Below are 21,212 nucleotides of genomic sequence, written 5' to 3'. Positions count from 1 at the left end.
GTATCTTGCTGTATTAGTTCTGCTGCATTTAACACATGCCAGCAAAGCAGAAAACTCCTTGTCATTTGTCCTGTGCTGACACCCAGACTCACAAAGCACTGCTGGTACCCTGCCTGTTGAGTGTAATACGACAACACAAAGCAGTTGCCCCTGAACTGCCCTATAATGTCTTGTCCGCGCTTCTGCATTTAGTGCTCAGTTGCACCCAGCATGTGAAGACAGAAAATATTACCTTCTTGAAAATACCAAGGTTCAACCCCAGCGCAAAATTTCTTGCCATTTTGAGCATCTATGATAGCAACATCTACACATTGCTAAGCTTCAAGGGTAAGAGTTGCCTTTTCCTACACATTTTAAATGCATTTCTTTCATTGCAGGACAAAGATGATGATCTTGTTAACTTGTACAGCCAAGTGCTAGCGCTTTGCATGCAGCAGACAGTTTACTCTTCAGGTCCTCATTATAATAGCAATGACACTGTCAGCTAGTCTCCATCCATACCCTACAAGCTAGACTCCGGCTCCAGCCCCTCGAGACCAGCCAGCATCCCAGTCCCACCGCTTCCCAAACAGGAGAGCTGCCTCGCGACAGCGCTGCCCGTTGGCTGAAGGCGATGCCCGTGCCAGCGGGACTGCAGAGCGTGCAGCTGCATGGCCAGGGGAAGGAATATGCCGAACCATCAAAAAAGGAGCAGCGGTCTCTCCAGGACCACTGTCATGAACTGCACCAGGCAGCTCCAGCTGGCAGCACCATACCAAAGGCTGCTCGAGACCGGGACTCTGCCCGCTGACTCCAGCAGCAGTTAACCTGCGCTCCAACGACACCTACACACAGACGACGCAGTACAGGAAGGGGCAAACCCCGGTCGGTTCTCCTGACCAAAATCTGAAAGGTAGGGGATCAATTACATAGGAGAACCACATTTTACATCAATAACATTTTACTACGTATTTTATTACATCAATGGCTTGAAAAAATTTTATTTGATGTCAGCAAACATTGGAAATCATAGAAAAATGAATTATGTAGAATTTCACGAAGGAATTTACCCCACTATAATTCCTCATACAGTAAAATAATTCAAAACCAAATGTTACTTTTCAGTGGCTAAGCAATTTTATAATGCTATGAACATTCATCACAGGAAGTGTGCTGAATTATAGAAAACAGGCAAAAAAGACATTTAAAATATTACTTACAACAGCATTATTACAACATACTTTCTTTAAAATCCCAACGAGTATTTTATCACTTCAAAAGCTATACAGCATTTCCATTATATTTGCAAACTTAACCTTATACATCTTTTAAAATCTTGAAAAAACTTCTTTTAAGCAATCTATAAGCAGTTAACAAAATTGATAAAATCTACATAATGGAATACTATACACTCCAGTATAAATTTTATTTTAGGAGAATATGAATGTAAACACTCATTATTATACAACATGCATAGACTATACTGACCTTCCATCTTCTGAACTGTAACTTTCACTGCAATTGTGCTTTACTATCAACAGGAAAAGCTGCATTTATCCAGGGAGTGGCAGAAAGTATTTGCTTTAGGGGCATTGCACAAGATCACTAGATTTTGACTTTCTGAAGACAAGCTGGAGCTAATAAAAATCTTTTTTTTTTTTTTTTTTTTTTTTGTAAAGAGTAAATACCAGGCCACTCATCGCTGAATGGGCTATGCATAATTTTACACAGATTTCAAAAAATGTATTATCAGAAAAGTCTCCTACGATATTTTTGCACTTCATTGACTTGGAGATTTATGGTCACAAATCCAGTGATCAAGTTAGTGTAATGCACTGTTTGGCTCGTATTTGGTGTGCAAGAATACCAACAGCATGTTAGCGATTTAGAGAATAAAAACTGAAATTTAAAGTGACAATGAGCATATTTTAATACATAACGTTTCAGATGTACTTGTACAGGAAAGAAAAATGTTTGTCAGGACATTGCTTTAAGAGAACAAGAGTTTCACTCTTATATTAACTATTAAAAAAGTGTTCTAGTGGATATTTATGGGGTCTTCCTGGTTGCAAACTTGTAAAAATATATTAAGAATTCATTATCCCCATTGGTATTAAATATATCAAGACACAACCATTGTGGTTGCACTACCAGTTATGGCTACTATGGTCTTAAGCATCTGATTGTACATTGTTGCTATATTGTTAAGCACAACTGAGGCATGTATTTTTTTTTCCCTTGGTTGTAAGATTATATTACAAAAATTGATCACTGTTTCAAACCAGTTAAACACGAATATTCAAGTAACAAGGTTGTTTTAATGGATAAGCGAAAAAAGAAGTTACCTAGCACTTTACACAACTACATAAAAATTAAATAGAACAAATGAAATTTGTTTATGCATATGCAATACACTTTTATATCTTTAAGATTTCTAAAACTAAAACTTAAACTATCATTTTCTTTAACGATACCATATTTTGCACAATAACTTATACTTAGGAGAAATAATTTCCCATTTTCCACAAAATATATATAATTATGACATTCACATTGATAGTTTAAGAAACAAAATTTAAGTGAATATTCTATCTTATGCAGATATCTTTGTGGACCCTTCTAATCAGAATGCAACCAGTTGATGTATCTAATGCTTGACCCATTTACAAAAGAAAATGAGGGTCTTCACCTAAACAAGACCAAACCATTTAAACTTCCAAAAGCTAAAATTATTTTATCGCATTTAAAAACATAGTTAAAGAGAATGTAAAAAACTAAACGTTTAAAATACAGTGCTATTATATTGTATGTATCAACTACAATAAGATAGCAGTCAACTGAAAAGTAATTAAACAACTTTTTTCTTCCTAGTATCATGAATTATACATGTTTCCCCCTACCCCTTGGGGATGAAGCCAAAACACAACTTTTCTGATCATAAGATGGACAGATTTGAGGGCAAAAACTGATGAAAAGTCTTCACAGGTAACTTAACTCGCCAGCAGAAGCCTCTCCTGATGAGTTTCACCAGCTGGGATGCAAGCTCACACAGCACGCTCACACTGGCAAGGACCTGTCTCCGTGCATTGGTACCAGGTGGAGGTTTAATACTAGAGTATTTCTAATGAGCGGCATTGCTTTACAGCAGAACTGTCAGCTGAATTCACAGTGCTATTTGCCCATCTTTAATCCTAATTCACACTGGCTAACAACTAGTGTCCTTTCCCACAAGAGACTCCCAACTCCAACTGGCACAGGACAGAAGGAACGCCTGCAGGGCCACCATCAGAGCTGCCAGTTCACATCAACAGCTGTAGAGACGCTGCCACAAACTTGGGATTACAGGTTTCCAGTGCAGAGGACAGGGAATAGATCCCTTCCATCCTCCTATCACCTCAAAGGATCTCTCTGGAGCTACCAGAATGAAACTGCTCAGAAACAGCTGCAAAGTGGCTGAAACAGACTCTTTTTGGGCTCCACACCCTAGCTTGTCCTAAGATATACCTATCTGCTCCTTTGCCTGTGTTGTTGCTCGATTTCTGATGTTGAATTACTTTCCTCAACAAGGCCCAAGGAGACGACCACCTCAGCAGTACACGAGGCTGCCTCCCCTGCCTTTCCTTGGGTTGTATCTACACTGCAGGAGGTGCAGTCACAGCTGGCTGTTAGCCAGCTGCCATTAGCCTACCTCGTTTAGGTACAGAGAACAGAGCCATCACAGCACACAACATGGCACAGCTCAGCAGCTCAAACATCAGCACCAAGTTCAGGGCTAGACTCCAAGCTGCAGCACCTCAGCTGCAGGCCAGGGTATGGACTAGCTCATTTCAGGTTGTATTAAGAGAGGCTGGTGCCATACATTGCTGTGTGCCATCTTGGCTTGAACCCTCTGTAGAGGAAGAGAGGGAAGGTCCTTTTTTCCACATGCAAAGACACCTGGTGGTTTCTTCCAACATCATTAAATTAACCATTTTTAAATGCTTTGTGACTAGTGTTATTTTGCAGCTTTCCAATGGACAAGAAGTAATACTACTGCTTCTAGCTTCTCTGAACACTGTCTGCTCGGCAGTCAGCAACTTGTTCAAGGTGCAAAGTCCTCATACAGGACTTTCAAGAACAGCTCCAGTTCAAGCCAGCTAGATAGGCCACAGCACAGGTCGTCCAAGCAGAGGGCTGGGGATTTGAAAGCTGCATGCACCAAATATTTGGAAAAGCACCTCTTAGATTTTTAAATTGCATATTTTGGTTCAGAACATGAAAGCAATGTGTGCTTCAGAAGGGTTAAAATGGCCAATGAAATTAACCCAGATCTTCTCCATTAAAACTCTGAGAGACCAAAAACTACCTGAAGGTTGAATTTGGTGCTCCAACCCTCATCCAGACTTTCAGTGGGAGAAGTAGTTTGATGTCTTTGGCAAACAGCGCTCTAAGGAGGAATTAGACACTGGGACAGAAAGTGACCTATGGTAGCCAAATGTAAAAAGGCACATATTCCAAAAGGAGAGGCACCAGAGAAGTTGTTTTGACTTAATCCCACAGAGGATCAGGAAAAAGAAAGTTGTGTAGCACTCATTTAACAAGTTACAATGCAAATGCTGAATGCCAGGGGTTAAATAGCGTATCAAACTGTTTCAGGTTACGTATTCCCTTTTGCACTAAATAAAAGCCATTAAAATAGACAGGAATAAAATGCTCAATTAGGGAGCTTTCTATGAAGCAAAAACACACAAATACAGTGGAAAGAATTGCACAAACCAGAAGTGTAATGAGTTACGTTTACAACCTTGGACTGACCAAACCTTAGAAATAACATTTCCTATCACTTTGCATTATTCAAGATTGCTTGTTAGCATGCCCTGTCATTTCAGAACAAATCTGACACCACTGGCATGTGCACAGGCCTCTCCTTTATAGAAAGCTCGCTAATAATAGTGTCATCATAAGAATACACAGGAAGCGGAGACCACAAGGCCATGCAGCAATATGTACTTATACCCTACGGACCAAGTATTATAAGAACTCCTAATGTGTAGAGTTACTGTGGGGCTGCTAAGGAGCTCCTTGTTTTGCAGGTTGGTCAAAATTTACAGACAGGTGTTACTGGTTCTAGAAATCCCCATGCTTAAGCAGGACACTGATGAAATGGAGAGCTGAGCTACCTGGGTGCTTTTGAAAGAAAGTGGAGGCAGTATGGAGGAATGAGGGGAGATTAAGGCAGATGTAGCACAGGACTGGAAGCGTTTGCCTTTTTTTGGTAATAGCTGCTTGTCCACAGATATGATGCAGATGGCTGTCTGAGGTTTGCTAATACCTGATATCCTGGATAACACAGTAGTCAACACAAATTGTTCTAGGCTACAGCACCTTCTCACGAAGCAGATGCATATCTGACATCAAGAACAGAAGTAGCCTGGAGGGAAGGGGGAGGGGGGAGAAAAAGGAGACGTTTAGTTTAAAAATAAATACACATAGGCTTTCTTGCATCTCCAAACTTCACCCCAGATCCACGGTACTGAAAGCAACAAAACGGACAACCCTGGCACATGAGAGGAATTGCAGCAGCTTCCCCTACTCTGAGCCGCACTACGATTTGTTTGGAGTGTAAACATACAAGAATTAAGACTGGAGTTGAGGCTGCTTTATAATCAACAGTCTCACCTCTCCTCTTAAAAAAAAAAAAACAAACCAAAAAAACCCAACAACACAAAAGACACCAACTGTGGCCACTTGCTGTGAAAACACACTGAAGGGGAAAGCCCAGAGCAGAGGGCTGACAAAGCTTTTACTAGGCTGGCAGCCAGGCAGACAAGGCATGCCAGGGGAGAAAGCACCCGAGGGACTTCAGTGTTAGGTCAACAAAGTCTTCTCCTGGCTACTGCTGACTGAGTCCACCTGACTTGACCAGCCGCCTGTGCAAGTGCTCTCAAGAGCAGGCACCAGCCACACAGTACTGCACCACTCAGGAGGGACCAGGAACCCCCCTCCTAGCCCATATAGATCACTTATGTGATAATCCCAATGACATTTCACTTTGCCCCCAGAACTGCTCAGACAGGCACCCAGTCAGCACTGTGCTTATGCTACCTCCAAAGGCAGGAGCACCACATTTACAGCCAGCCTGAGAGGCAATGTCTGATGTGCTCAGAGAACATGGTGGCCATTAGACATCCAGTGTGCAACAGCCCTGTGTCCCTTCCTTGAGCATTTTTATAAAAAGCTGCAGGCTTGGTAGTTAAAACCCCCTCCATGCTGCCAGCACCTTCCTCCTCCCAGCTGTGACACATCAGTTCCTACTGTCCAGAGTAGGCTGCATCGAGAACCACAAGCCACATGGTGCTAGTGTAAGGCATACATGGTATGTCACAGCTGGCAGCTCACTGCCACCCTGCCTGGCTCCTGCCTGTGTCAGACTGGTGCAGGCAGGCTCTGCCCTCATCCCTTACTGTACTGCAGGGCACACTGAACTGCCCGACTCTCACAATAGCTGCCTTTTCTCTAGCCTTTGCAACTATTCCCACCAGTCTATTGTTTTCGTCCCCTTTCCACAACTCAGCACTTGCTCGGCTCCAGCCTGGGCACTTTATATCACTATTTTGGGGATCACGACTGCTGCTCCACCAGTCATTTCACCAGACCTTGCTGTCATGCCTCCACTCTCCCTCTTCCTCCTCTGCTAACTTGTCTGGGATCTTCATTGCTCCAGTATCCACACACTTGGCCACATCTGCACACTCCGGTTCCTGATGCAACAATTTTCTTCCTATCTCAAGTGAGACTCCCCTTTTTTGACTGTAACTTTCAGGAGCAAGGGTGTATTTGAAGCCAGGAGCAATCTCAGAGGGCTCAGAGAAGAAAAACTCTGCACTGCCAACAGATACAACTCTACCGGTCACAGGAAAAGGCAGTGACACAAGCCACCTGTCTTCCAAATGGGCAGCTACGTACTAGTACCATTGCTTCTTTGCTCCACCTCTCAATTCTGGAAGAATGGGGCAACTTCACTCACACCCTTCTCAGAAGGCAAGTTTTTTGTTTGGTTTTGTTCATCTGTCATGCCTTTGGACCTAGTCCCCAGATATAAGCATCTTTGCATAACACATTGTTAGGATTTGTGCAGCAATGAAGTTCTGCTCTCTGAATGTCTGAATGGCAACGTACAAGTGAGCCAACCATAATCAGGGCAACAAGAATATACAGTACACTGAAAAGTCTTTAGTCCATGTGAGACCAAAATTCACCTTACACTGTTGACTGTGCTTGCATTTAGAAGACACAGCTTTTGTGCCAAGCTGTCTTATAAAATTAGGCCAAAGGGAGTCCTAGATCAGACATTTTTAACATGCAAACCTCTAGTTGGGTCTTCTTTTGCAAGACTGTGTTAATATTACATTTTTAAATATGAAAGGTTGTTACAAACACTCTACAGTCTCTTAGTTAACTTTAAACACAGATTGTCATTGGAGAAGTGTTAATTCCGTGAAGCTCCACCAAGGAGAGGCTGTTTCTAGAATTTCTGTCTTCACAGAAACTGCTGTAAAATTGAGGAAACTTTGCCTCTAGGTAACTCCAGAGTGAACAGTTTCACACACTCTCCTTGTTTATAGCTTTCTTTCCTTCCTCAGAGTGAAACCACTCCATCGTCAAAAATGAAAGAGCAAGCTCTGCCTCAGAAGACTGTACGGTCCCACAAAGCCAAATCTAGAACAGCTTGGAGAACTGAGTGGAAAACATCCAAGTGAGAAAAAGATGTATGGGGTTTCGGCAGCAAGAGGCATTAAAATGTCCATGTGCTGATGAGATATAGATCCTGTCAGAGGGCTGCAAATTAACTGTTCTCTTTCCACTTTCATATATGTCTGGAATTCCCAATTCCCAAAATCAGTACTGGAACCTGTATATCCAGAGGAAGTGAAATATACTCAGATTGAAGATTGTCAAAAATGGCTTTTTCAAAGAGTACATATATATATACACACATATACACACACACATCTATATGAACTGAGCTCAGATTGGGAATTTTATGTGACTTTTAAATTGGATTTACCTCATCTTCCTCTTCGGACATTTTAGTGGAATTATCAGGGGATTTTACAGGCTTCTGGCTATTGGTTCCATTTGTCTCCTCTTTGCCGTGCTCTGCCTCCCACTCCTGTAGAACTTCATCTATGTTGAAGCGACGCCGATAATTTACAAAAAAGTTTTTCACTTGCACCACAGATTTGTTTCCAATCACATCAGAGATTGCCTGAAAGTCTCGGCCGTATTTCCTGATTGCTAAAAGCAACAAAAAGAAAAACAAAAGCAATGTGTTATTTCCACAAAGACCACAAATGAGGCTCAAGTCATAGTATAAGGATCAAAAACTGAACTTCTGTCAAGGTTTCAAGCCTTTTTCAGATTAATCCAGAAAAAAAAAAAAAGTCTACATTGGGCAAGATGCACAGTTAAGACTAGCCCGGGAGAAGAGAAGAAAATAGAGGTGTAGTAAAGATGGGCAGAGCCAAATCTAGAAAACCTGTGTAAATCTGCCTGTACTACTTGAGAAGTTATGCAGACAAAGAGCATAGCAGTGACTCCAGTAGAGTTTCACTTTTTGAAAGCTTGGACGAGCAGAGATTATTTGCAAGCATTCATATGGTGCAATTTATACTGCCTAGGGAGGGGAATGGAGGATATTGTTTCCCTGTTCAATTCCGTTCTTTGGGCATTAGTAGACAGCGATGTCAAAATCCTCCATCAGCCACTGAAGGGAAACACAGCTCTGAAATGCAGCAGAGTTTTGATTATTACCAACTGAAGTACAAATAGACTTTGTAGTGCCATACCTTGCACAGCAAGAAGCTGCTCATCCGTGGTCCAACGTGCATTAAATTTCTGAACGACCTAGACATCAAAAAAAATCAGGTAACTTCATTTACATAAGCAACAACTTTCACTTGTATCTGAGCTCATAAAAACCTCACAAAAATACAACAAGGAATTAACTGCTATTCAAACTGTATCATTGCTTTTAGTAGCAACAATGTTTTCAACAAAGAACTGCGTATGGCATCCATTCAGTTAACTGTGACATACCCTGCGCCTGTAAGTCATGGTAATACAAAAAGATAGGGAATGGTCTAAGCAGATAACCAAGAGCCATACTCTTCCAAAGCACCTACTTGTTTTTATCACAGACACCCTCTGTAATCTTGGTCAAATTACTTCCAGCGTGAGGTACCAGAGTTGGAAGGAAAACAGCAAAAGCACCAAGTGCCAAGAGAAAGATAGGCCATTAACATCCTCTCCTACGTTTCTCAGTATTTAGAGCAAAGTAACTATCTCTCACAAGGGCATATGGATACAACACTGACAAAACGTGGTATATCTGGGATAACTGTGCTGCTGTTAGAAATCACTTTCACATGTTAAACACTGCTCTTACTTTCTTCTCATCTCCCATTTCTTTCCATTACACAACAACAGTGAATATGGTAAAGGTCTTGACTCACACTGACAACTAATAGGACATTGGTCCTAGTTTACTGGCAACGCAAATAGCGCTGGTACATAAACACAAATTAACATTTATCTCCACAATAAACACAGGTCGGAAAATGATCCTACCTCTGGAAGTCTGTATTGTTCTATACCACCTTCAAGTTTTTCTTTGAGCGCGCTGTTTGTCTGTTTGATGTTCTGAATCTGAAAAGAAAGTTTCATCCCTTTAACAAGGATTAAAAAAAAAAACCAAACAAAAAAACCCCACCAAACAAACAAAAAACAAAACCACTTTGGACAAGCCTTCTTCCAGCAGCCCCAGCAGGAACCCCACGAGCTCAGCATTCCAGTTTTTCCTCACAACCTCCCTTTTCCAAAAAGAAAGTTTGTTATATTGGAATAAAGGAATGCAGGAGCAGCTGGCACATCAGGAGATCCCATTTAATTTATTCTATCCTGCCTGCAAGTTATTTGGAGCAAGAACTGCCCCAACTTCCAGGTCTGTATAAAGCGCAGCATAAGAAGAAATGCCCTGTTCACAACAAGTAATGAATCAAAGACTGCTAGAGAGCTCCACTTCTCCCAGAATGCCAAGAAAAAGGCTTCAGACCAAAATACCAATTCTATTAAGTTTAATAAAGACCTTGAGTCAGATCTCTGCTTTAAAAACAGTGAAAATGGTAGAATTTTCAATTCTTGGTGAGGCAAAGAAGGTGGTCAGCAAAACCACCACTATGGACTTCCGGAGGGCTAACTTTGGCCTCTTCAAGGCACTGGTTGACAGACTCCCTTGGGAGACGGTTCTGAAAGGGCAAAGGGGTCCAGGAGGGATGGACATTCTTTAAAAAGGAAATCTTAATGGCTCAGGACCAGGCTATTCCCATGTGCCGCAAGTCAAACCGCCGAGGAAAACGACCAGCCTGGCTGAATGGGGAGCTTTTGCTAGGACTTAAGAAAAAAAGGAGAGTTTATAATCTCTGGAGGAAAGGGCGGGCATCTTGGGAGGAGTACAGGGATCTTGTTAGATCATACAGAGAGAAAATTAGAAAGGCGAAAGCTCAGCTAGAACTAAATCTGGCCACTATCGTAAGGGACAACAAAAAATGTTTTTACAAGTATGTTAACAGTAAAAAGAATCCCAAGGAGAATATCTATCCTTTAATGGATACAGAAGGGAACGTAGCAACCAGTGATGAGGAAAAGGCCGAGGTACTTAATGCCTTCTTTGCCTCAGTCTTTAATAGCGAGTCCAATCATCCTCAGGGTACTCCACCTCATGAGCTGGAAGGTAAGGATGAAGAGCATAACATACCCCCCTTAATCCAGGAGGAATTAGTTAGGGACCTGTTACGCCATCTGGTAACTCACAAATCTATGGGACCTGATGGGATCCATCCAAGAGTACTGAGGGAACTGGCAGAGGTCCTTGCCAAGCCACTCTCTATCATCTATCAGCGTTCCTGGTCAACAGGGGAGGTCCCAGAGGACTGGAGGCTTGGCAATGTGACTCCCATTTATAAGAAGGGTCAGAGGGAGGATCCGGGGAACTACAGGCCTGTCAGCCTGACCTCGGTACCGGGAAAGATTATGGAACGGTTTGTCTTGAGAGCACTCACACGGCAGCTCCAGGATAAGAGGGGGATCAGGCCCAGTCAGCATGGGTTTACGAAAGACAGGTCCTGCTTGACCAACCTGATCTCCTTCTATGACCAGGTGACCCGCCTAGTGGATGAGGGAAAGGCTGTCGATGTTATTTTCCTAGACTTCAGCAAGGCCTTTGACACTGTCTCTCATGGCATACTCCTTGAGAAGCTGGCGTCTTGTGGCCTGGATAAGTGCACTATTCACTGGGTGAAAAACTGGCTGGATGGCCGAGCCCAGAGGGTCGTGGTGAATGGGGTGAAATCCAGTTGGCAGCGGGTCACAAGTGGTGTTCCCCAGGGCTTGGTGTTGGGCCCTGTTCCGTTTAATATCTTTATTGATGATTTGGATGAGGGGATTGAGTGCACCCTCAGCAAGTTTGCAGACGACACCAAGTTGGGAGGCAGGGTCGATCTGCTTGAGGGTAGGGAGGCTCTACAAAGAGATCTGGACAGGCTGGATCGATGGGCTGAGGCCAATTGTATGAAGTTTAACATGGCCAAGTGCCGGGTCCTGCACTTCGGTCACGGCAACCCCATGCAGTGCTACAGGCTTGGGGAAGAGTGGCTGGAAAGCTGCCTGGCAAAGAAAGACCTGGGCGTGCTGGTTGACAGCCGGCTGAATATGAGCCAGCAGTGTGCCCAGGTGGCCAAGAAGGCCAATCGCATCCTGGCCTGTATCAGGAACAGTGTGGCCAGCAGGAACAGGGAGGTGGTTGTTCCCCTGTACTTGGCACTGGTGAGGCTGCACCTCGAGTACCGTGTTCAGTTTTGGGCCCCTCACTACAGGAAAGACATTGAGGTGCTGGAGCGTGTCCAGAGAAGGGCAACCAAGTTGGTGAGGGGCCTGGAGCACAAGTCTTATGAGGAGCGGCTGAGGGATCTGGGGTTGTTCAGTCTAGAAAAGAGGAGGCTGAGGGGAGACCTTATCGCTCTCTACAACTACCTGAAAGGGGGTTGTAGTGAGGTGGGTGTTGGTCTCTTCTGTCAGGTGGCTGGAGATAGGACAAGAGGAAATGGCCTCAAGTTGAGGCAAGGGAGATTTAGGTTAGATATTAGGAAAAATTTTTTTACTGAGAGGGTTGTCAAACATTGGAATGGGCTGCCCAGGGAAGTGGTTGATTCACCATCCCTGGAGGTATTCAAAAAGCGAGTGGACAGGGTACTCCAGGGCATGGTTTAGGGGGCATGGTTAATGGTTGGACTTGATGATCTTGAAGGTCTTTTCCAACCGAAATGATTCTATGATTCTATGATTCTATGATTCTAAAATATTTAGATCTAGGAAACAGACTCATGTAGCAAACCTGTCTTTACTAACAGATACTTGAAAAACACTTGTTTAAGAGGCAGATCCCTCAGGGAAGCAAAAGGTACATAGGAAAGTTTGTATGAGGTATTCTCTCTAAGAGTGAATAAAACAAATGTATCTGCCTGTTCCAAAAGTACCATATGAAAAGGCAAAGGAAACTGACTGCTGCAGATGGAGATCAGATACTGCTGAAACCAATGCCATCTGAGGGAAGTTCAGAGTTAAAACATAAGGAACTCCAAACTGCAAGAAACACTAAAGTGCCAACAAATGTTCCTTCAAGTCAGTGCTATGGACTTTTCCTTGCTTCGCTTTAGGTATAAAGTAGTCTTGCCCATAGAACTAAAGAGACGTAAAACATAGGCTGCCTTAGTTTATAGCACAAGGCTTGTCAATTAAGCCACATAACGATGTGCATCATCACTGCCAAGCTACAAATTTCTGTGAACTTTGCAGACTGTGACAGGCACTACCACCAAAAATACTAGTTATTCTTGAACTATCCCACCCATACCTGTCGTTTGATTGAGACTAATTCCATGTCCAGTTGTCTGAGTACAGTGGTAGCAGCTGTCGCGTTGGCGGAAACAGCCTCCACATCTTCTTGGGAAAGGAACATTCCTTTGGGAGGTTTCCTCTTTGCTCTGTTCTTGGCCTGCGTACTGTGCTTCTCCTTCTTCACCTGAGGAACGGTTTCAGCAGGCGGCATCTGGCAAACAGCAGTCATTTTTACAAAACTAGATGATTTTTAACAGACCCTTCCAACTCAAACCATTCTGTGATTCTATGACTTTCAGCCATTGTCAAAGGTTAGAGAATGAAAAAGCTGGCCTGAAGACAGGAAGACATTTTTTGCTTTAAGTGGCACATCATACAAACAGTCTTACACAAATCTTTCTTCTAGGCAGCTTTCAATGTTTATAGAGATACTGGTTGTCTTCTCTGCCCATCCTCATTTTGGGAGACAGATGCCCAATCTTCCAGCAGTTAAATATTCTGGTTATTTTCAAACACTCTGAAACCTCTGTCCTTGCTTTCATCCCCAGGTCTGAACACACCAGTTTAACTGAACACCAGAAGGAAACAAAGTGGAGTTTGGAGACAGGGAAAGAACGCAACTAGAAGAGTTTACAGACACTTGTTTTTCTACATATGAGACAGGAGAAGGAATAAACCAAATTTATTTAAAGGCTAAGGATAAAGGAGCAAGGTGACTACAAAGTCATTCTTAATCGTTACGCAGTTTCTTGGAAGCCAAGTTTTCTTGCATAGCACTGATATATCAACTGTTCCATTAAACTGATGCAGTAAAATTTAAGTCTCTTTTGGAAAAGGGAGTATTTCACACACCACTGGTTATTTTTACACCTTCTGCCTAAAGCAAAGAATTAGGCACACACTTCTAACAGGTAGATTAGCTAGGACACTACACTACAGATCCTTCAAGAGCACATCTGATACTCTAATACCAAAACCATTTCTTCCAGAACTTATTTTCAACAAGCAACTCATACCCAAGATTTATTACCCAGTGGCTGGAGCCTGGCCAAGAACACAGAACAGAAGAAGGGTGGCAAGGAGAGAAAAAGCAGAGAGAGGAAGCCACACATCTGAAATCCTCTACTCGATCACTGCCAGCTTTAAACACATTGGCTTCACTTAGCTCTATTGTTTCCCTCCTAATTTGCAGCTACATGTAGTTTCTATGCAGTTTGCAGCATTTGCTCATTAATAAGCATTAAAATGCTCACATTCAAACCCACACAAGGCTGAGCACAAAGCCCCACATAAGCATGAGGCTCTGCCTTCCAAAGACTGGAAGACCCCAGCACAGCTTGCCAGCAGATAAAAGCTTGCACCCTCTTCATGGGCTCAATGGCCAGAGCCACATAGGAGCAATAATATGGACAATTGCCTGTTTTCAATGACTCCATGAGAGGCAATGCCTAAGGCAAGCCCAGGAGCAAGAGATAACTATTGCTGTTGCAGGATGGATACCCTATTTCTTTTTGCAGAAGGGAGTGGTGAGCAGGAGAAACCAGACTGGTTTAGCTATGAACAAGTGAGGTAAGCTCTGCACTCCACTTCAGAAACAAGCGCTTTGATAACTGAGCTGGGTAAATTATTCAACATGGATAGATATTTCAGATTTATTCATATTTCATCTACATAGAAAATTTCACAGGATCATGCAGTAATGCCTCACAACAGGTTCAGGCTGTAGGTTGACCAACACGCAATGCCTGCAGTGCAAATATCCCAGAAGCCTCAACATTAAGGAAAAATGAAAGTAGTTTCAAATGATTGTTTTATACAGTTCAAAGAATGTGAAGCTCTTGTGTTGCGGACAAGAAGCCAGAGCTCCAGCAAAACAGTTTTTGACAGCTCCAAATGCCTCTAGGCCCCGGTGATATTGTGCTGGCTCTGAAAATTTGAACATCTACCCTATCTTGGAAACTCTTGCTTTCCTGGCCACACCCATCTCTGTAGAATTAAATCAATTCATGAAAACCAGAGAGAATTAAGATGCAGGGATTTAGCAGTGCTCCTCTCTTTATTTAGGTATTGCCACTGCTATCCAGTGCACTTCACTCTTACAAACCTCTTAATACAAACAAGTTTCCCTTCCTCAGATTTCACTGTGTAAAAAGAAAAGACCAAGCTATCTCAAGCCATGTAAAAGCAGAGGATGAAATGGGAGACATCTCCGAGAACAGGGAAGATGTGGAGAAAGCAGCTCTACTTCAGGACCTCAGTATTATGGAGTCACTATCTGAAGAAACCTGAACAGTTGCACTAACACTGAAAGTAGAGAGAAAAAAAAAAAAAAACAACGAAAAAAAAGAAGGAAGATTCCCCCTCAAATGATCCCCAAAAGAGGAAACATAAAGAGATTTCAGATACTCTGAGAAATCCCAGTATTACTTGGCAAGTCATACGGTAACTGACATCTCTCAGAGCTGGAAAAACCATCTCTGCAGGGTTGCGACAGGAAGGTTCTTTACGGTAAGAGTCCTGGGCTAGTGGTACATCACCACCTCTGCACGTCTGACCACATCATTAAAAGAAACATAACGATCAAGAAAGAACATATCCCGCTCCTGGATACCTGCTCTCTCTCAAGGCATTTTCAGTCAGCCCCAGGCTCAGGTACTGCAAAATCAAATCAAATTAAGTCTGAACAGGCTATGCAGGTTGTCAGCTTCATTTTTCCCACCAGTACAATTCCTGTCCAGAAAAGCCCCCACAAGGTTTCCCACTATTGCATACACAGCCAGACTGCACATGCTCCATGAGTTCTGGTGATCTCTTTCAGATTGGTTAGAGTGCCATGGACTGCATTAGTGTGACAGGGAGAGCAGACAGCCTCTTCCCATACAAGATTTTCTACAAAAAAGTCTTGATGGTAGCTGTCAGCCATCTGCTCTGGTTTGGCCTTACAACAGAGGCAGCCAAGTTGGCGAAGAACTACCCTTCCCTCTTCTGCAGCAAGTTCAGAGCATGCCAGCATTGGTAGGGAAGGAAGCAATAATGAAGGGGATTGAAGGGAGCTCTCTTACAGATGCAAGCTTTCAAAGAGCTTATGGAGAAATCTAAACTTGAAAATTTATTAAAATAATGGGAAATGAGATGGTAGTATGAATTATTTACAAGACACACTGGAGAACTGCAGTATGCAGCTGCAACTTAGCCAAGTGAGAACCCTTCCAGTTTGGATGTTGCTGAGGCTTTTGAGAACTCAGTTTCTTGTAAGGGTGAATGAGTGGCTTCACATCCACTCTGCTCCTAGGAAGTCATCAGGGATGCTGGTTCCTTCAGCGGAAGCAACAGCTAGGCTTTGCTGGGAAGTCTAGAGAGCACCTTGGCATGGGTGAAGAACAGACTAAAATGCTGTGATTTTTCAGTTATTTCCATTCAAAATAATTTACTAGAGGAATTAATCTCACTGACAGCAACTGACAGAACAGCTGCTCTAGGACTTTGTTTTTGCCTGTGTGCAATAATGTTTTTAAATATTTCTAGTGTTTTTTTCCTACCTATACCCTTTTAAAAAAATAATTCAAAAAAAATTGAAAGAGAGGGACTGTGGGAGAGAAATCAGGCTACAAGAAATCAGGAAAGGGAGCTACTTCAAGGTGAGAAGGCCTTAGGGTAAACGTCTTCCTGTAGCACCCACTCACACATACAACCCACACTGCTGCTGAATGGCAAGGCTTTTTTCTTTAGTAACAGATAACCAGCAGGCTATACACATGAAAATAAAGTATACACTTTCCTGTTAAGCATCACAGACTAGGTTTTCAAAACTGTCCATTATATTTGTGTGGCTATTTTAATCCAGAACTCTATGCCCACTCAAAATGAAGTATTTGAAGTGAGGTGCAAGTACTATGTTTTAAGTAGATAAAATATTCCGCACATAACAACAGGTTAAGGGCCCTCTGCCAGACAAAATGAACTGGCCACACAGAAGCTTTCTCCTTTACTGTTCACCACTATAGTTGCAATCCTGGTGTCACTGAAATTCTCAGAACTATTGCTGAGGATTTCAGTACAACAGGAATTTACCTTAGAGTCTAAGGTGTAAACACACGCACTCTTGCTAATCTACCCAGAACAGACTAAAGGACATATTTCCCCTCCACCAAGCCATCTCAGTGGGGACATAAGTGCTTCTACTCCATCTCCATGCAGTTAGGTTGACTTAAACCATCACTGAAGGTGGTTCAAGCTAACACAGCCAACGAGAGAATCAAAAAGACTAAAACATTCACATAGTACATTCTCATGGGATGGTAAAGTCTTAAATTTTCCCAGCTACATGCATAACAACTTATTTGTCTATACTTGTCTTGATCTAAGAATAATTCTGAAGACAATTCTTCTTTTCTTGTATGGCAACTATACAAAGCACAAATAAAGAAAATTAGATACTGTCAGCTTCTACATGAAGTAGCTAGTAAGTAAACACTTTCATTTGTACAGTAGTAAGAAAAGAATTATACCTCCTTTTTGCTCTCCTTGTTTTGTTCAACTTCAATATCAATAGGGTTATTTCCATTTGCTTCCTCCATTTCATCCTCACTGGAAGACAAAAGCAAGCAGTACTGTATTAGTTTGTGAGGCTCTCTTTCTATAAATAGCATGCTAAAAGAAATGCATGGATGCAACAGCAAGTCCAACAGCTTTCCTTAGTTTTATTCCCAGGGTGTTTTTTTACAGTGTTGGGGTGGGGTTTTTTGTTTATTTGTTTTTGTTTTAAGTCAAGAAATTCTTAATTGTAAAGATACTAGGGACCATCTCTTGTAAAGGAAGACTTCTCAGTAGTGTACTTAGGCAAAATAAGTCTGCTCAGGTGAAGGCAAGATACATGAAATTAATTACAAAAGGTATCTTTTAAAGAACATGGGATACTGAGCATTTTAACTTTAGGCAGACCAAGACAGAATCAAAGACTTAGAATTACAGCAAGTAGCTAGAACACAGATTTCATACAGCTTCTTAACATTTAGCAAAATAGACATGCACAAGATAAAACTCCCTCAAGAACAAGCATAAAAAAATGTTTGGTGTTTTGTTTTTTTTTTTCCAGTGACAGCCTCACATTTCATTCTCCCCTGGAAAAGAAAAAGAGGTTATCAGTTACAGAATAATAATAGGCATGAAATTGGGGCCATATTGAGAGTGACCTTGGCACACCTGGCCAGTTTGGCTTCATTGGAATTTTAATCAGACATTAAATCGAATATATTTTCACCATTTAGAATTTTTGTACTGTACACAACTAAAGTTAATTGCACTATTTGGGATGATGCCCAGAAACGGAAGAAATAAGCTGACCTAATCAAAGCTGCTTTTTTTTTTTTAATAAGAAAAATAAATCTATTTTGTCATATCAAACTTTATAGCCTGGGACGAGGAACTTTGGCCGGTGCAGGTATGTCACAGCACCAGCGCACAGCAGGGCTGTGCAGGGAAACCCCAGCAGAAGCTGTGCTATGCTGCTGGGGTGCTGGAGCTAGCCAGGGTGTGTTCACGCAGGAGCAGGGGACAGCAGGCACGGCAGGTGCTAGCGAGCATGGCTGCGGTACTGGCGCTCGCTCACGGCTGTCTCCCTGCTGCAGCGACGTCCTGTGCAGACAGTCTAAGGAGGAACATACAGCCGGGTGGCTTGAGCTGGCATCCATCTCCACAACAGCAGTCACTTGTACAAGCCATTGCTGCTCTCCCGAGCCGCCTGGCTCACAAGCCAATTCACAAGATATTTAGTTTGTGTAATCACGATTCCAGGGAATAAACTCACAAGCACCCCCTCCCAGAGCTGCATAGACAAAGCCCCTTGCATACAACTAAGAACAGCTACTGAAAACCTGGTCCCAAATGCACCAGGAGCTATTTTAGTGACAATCTGAGAGGTTGGGGAATTTCCCTGCCTAGCCACAGAAGAGATATAGCAGTATTCGAGTGAGATACCTCAGACTGCCTCTTCTCTTAACCTCTTCTCCAGAAGTGCTTCCTTGTGTTCTCACCTAGGTTCAGATTTCAGCCCTTCTGCAAAGGCCAAACCTCCACAGGCTTCGCTGTGCTTGTAGTCTGCTCTTCTATTCCAGCAAGTTCCCTAGACATGAGCTAGATCAAAACCCACCCACTCATCTCTGCAGTTTTAGACATTGATCACTATTAACTGAAGAAGATTTTTGAAGTTTTGCCAACACCCAATGGCACAGTTAACCTCAAAATCCGGGCAACCCCAAACTCACTCAGCTTTGCTTCCACGCCCTGCATGGCTGCACTGACAAATCCTTCAGGGATGTAGGGGTTTGACTATTTTACATAATGGAGGGGAAGAAGGGAAATCAAACATCAAGCTGATGGCCTGGTGCTTAGCTTGCTGCAAGTGTAAACCAAATCACCCATTTCCAATCCAGCTGCCTTCCTCAAAGGTTACAAAATTACAGCACATGGCAGCCCCTACAGTTCTTTCCCAATCACCAGATGGTCTGAGGTGGTGCTTTTCCCAGCAAACAGGCATAGGTACCAGAGAGGTGTACTTCCAAATTGTAGTAATTTCATTTATGAGTACAGAACAAAAATAGAGAGGTAGTATTAAAAGATCCTAAACCACATAGTATGAGACAAACACATACTCCTTATAAGAGATTTCCCCCCCTCCTCAGAAATTAGTAGGAAAAAAAAAAAGCAGGATGGGGAGGAGAAAAAAAAAAAAAAATCAAGAAATCAAGACAGGCTTTGCACAGAAGGGAAAACAACAGAATGGAAAAAGAGACTCAGGTCAGAGAAAGCCAACCAAATACTGTACAATTTGGCTGGTAGTATTTTCCCTGGCCCTGCCTGTTAAGCAAGTATTGCTGACCTAATGGAGAGATGGGAGAGGTTGAGTGAGTCATTGGTGTAGTACAGCTCAAGCCTGGAAACACATTTCTTCCCGCTTCCCAAACGGGGCTTGCTCATACGCACTGGAGACAGCAAACAGTTCCCTGGGAAGTGCTAGAGAAGCAACTCCTTTGAGGGAAAAGCTTTTGCAGAATTTTGCCTAATTACATTAGGAGTCTTCCAAAGCCAGGCGCACCTCAAGTTTGGTCTGCAAAGACATTAACTGCATTTTAAAGCAGGTTGAGAAGGCACCTGCATCAAGCGGACAGAATTGCTGCTGTTCAGAGGGTTGGGGGTTTTTTCCCCACACACACCTGAGGCCACCGCATTTCTGAGGCTCTGTCAGCTCCAGAACTAGGGAAAGTCATCGAGTGGCAGTTCTAACTGTATAGATACTTCTAGCAATACACACAAGGCCACTGGCTGACCTACCTTCAAAGGCTTGCACAGGCATCCAGGGCGGTGAACTTGCAGGCAAAGCTGCACAAGCAGGAGTCAAGCTCATCTGCTGAAGCTCAGTGGCTAGTGACCTCCCAAACACCACCGCCCTCACCCAAATCCTAATGCACCCAGCACTCCTTGGGACACCTCTGCCAGAGAACTCATCCTAAGTTCCCCTGTGGTACCCTCTTCTCAGGCACTCAAAACCAGAGCCTTAATTTCATCTTTCTCAGGGAACAGAGCTTGGCCTGACAGCCTTATACTGGTAACAGTTTTCTAAGTAAAAGGCACAGGAAGGGTCTGTGCGTGCATGCTGAGGGGTGCTGCACTGGAGCCTGTTCCCCATCAGGTGCACGTTCTCACTCTACTGATCATCACATGGAGGAAATAAATGCAGATTTCTAGCTCTTTCATGACTTCCTTTTACTGCTCTGCTTATAAGCTTTTCTGGCTCTGCTGACAACAGCGCCAATCAGCTTGTAAACAGTTTTAATTTCATTTTCGCTACCCTCAAGCAGTATCAGAGAAAAAGCTTCTAGAGTAATGGAACGGTGACCACTGCACTAGAGAGCAGTTACTGTTGAAAAAGGAAGCACACCTAATTGCTAACAGATTCCTTTGGCTTTAAGCAAAGCGAAACATGCACAGCAGGGAAGAGGGGTGGGAAAAGAAGGTGTGGTACCAGGAAACATTTTAGGGAAAATCCTACATCTAGTTTCTTACAAGCTAACAGGAATCTCTGAGATAGTCTAAAGAAATCAGTGTGCGTCAATACACAGCCTTTCTGCTTGCAAACCTACCTTTCCTCACGTTCCCTTTTTTGTTTACGAGCATGACGGTCCATCACGCTAGTTTTAGTCCTTGTCTTCTTCCAGGAGTAGTAAAATTTCACCAGGCTGGCTATTGATTTGTCAGGAAGCTGTAAATTAAACATGTATCCTTTTATATGTTTATATGTAAAG

General features: G+C 42.8%; 1 protein-coding gene across 2 annotated transcripts in view; it reads right to left on the bottom strand.

The window, feature by feature from the left end:
• Positions 1-922: 922 nt before the first annotated feature.
• RCOR1 (REST corepressor 1) overlaps positions 923-21,212 on the bottom strand; it is a 91,435-nt gene continuing 71,145 nt past the window's right edge. Inside the window, exons 6-12 of one of the 2 annotated variants that reach the window (XM_052783220.1) lie at positions 21,051-21,169; positions 17,421-17,499; positions 12,929-13,123; positions 9,589-9,666; positions 8,808-8,865; positions 8,027-8,256; positions 923-5,389 (exon numbers count right to left, since the gene is read on the bottom strand). In XM_052783220.1, the coding sequence (XP_052639180.1) occupies positions 5,348-5,389; positions 8,027-8,256; positions 8,808-8,865; positions 9,589-9,666; positions 12,929-13,123; positions 17,421-17,499; positions 21,051-21,169 (801 nt within the window). In that variant the 3' untranslated portion in view covers positions 923-5,347. The other variant, XM_052783219.1, reaches the window with a different exon arrangement.

Source organism: Harpia harpyja, chromosome 3, assembly GCF_026419915.1.
Source record: "Harpia harpyja isolate bHarHar1 chromosome 3, bHarHar1 primary haplotype, whole genome shotgun sequence".
NCBI classification, from domain to species: Eukaryota; Metazoa; Chordata; class Aves; order Accipitriformes; family Accipitridae; genus Harpia; species Harpia harpyja.
Note: the sequence above shows the minus strand (reverse complement) of the source record. Positions and strands in the feature narration are given on the sequence as shown.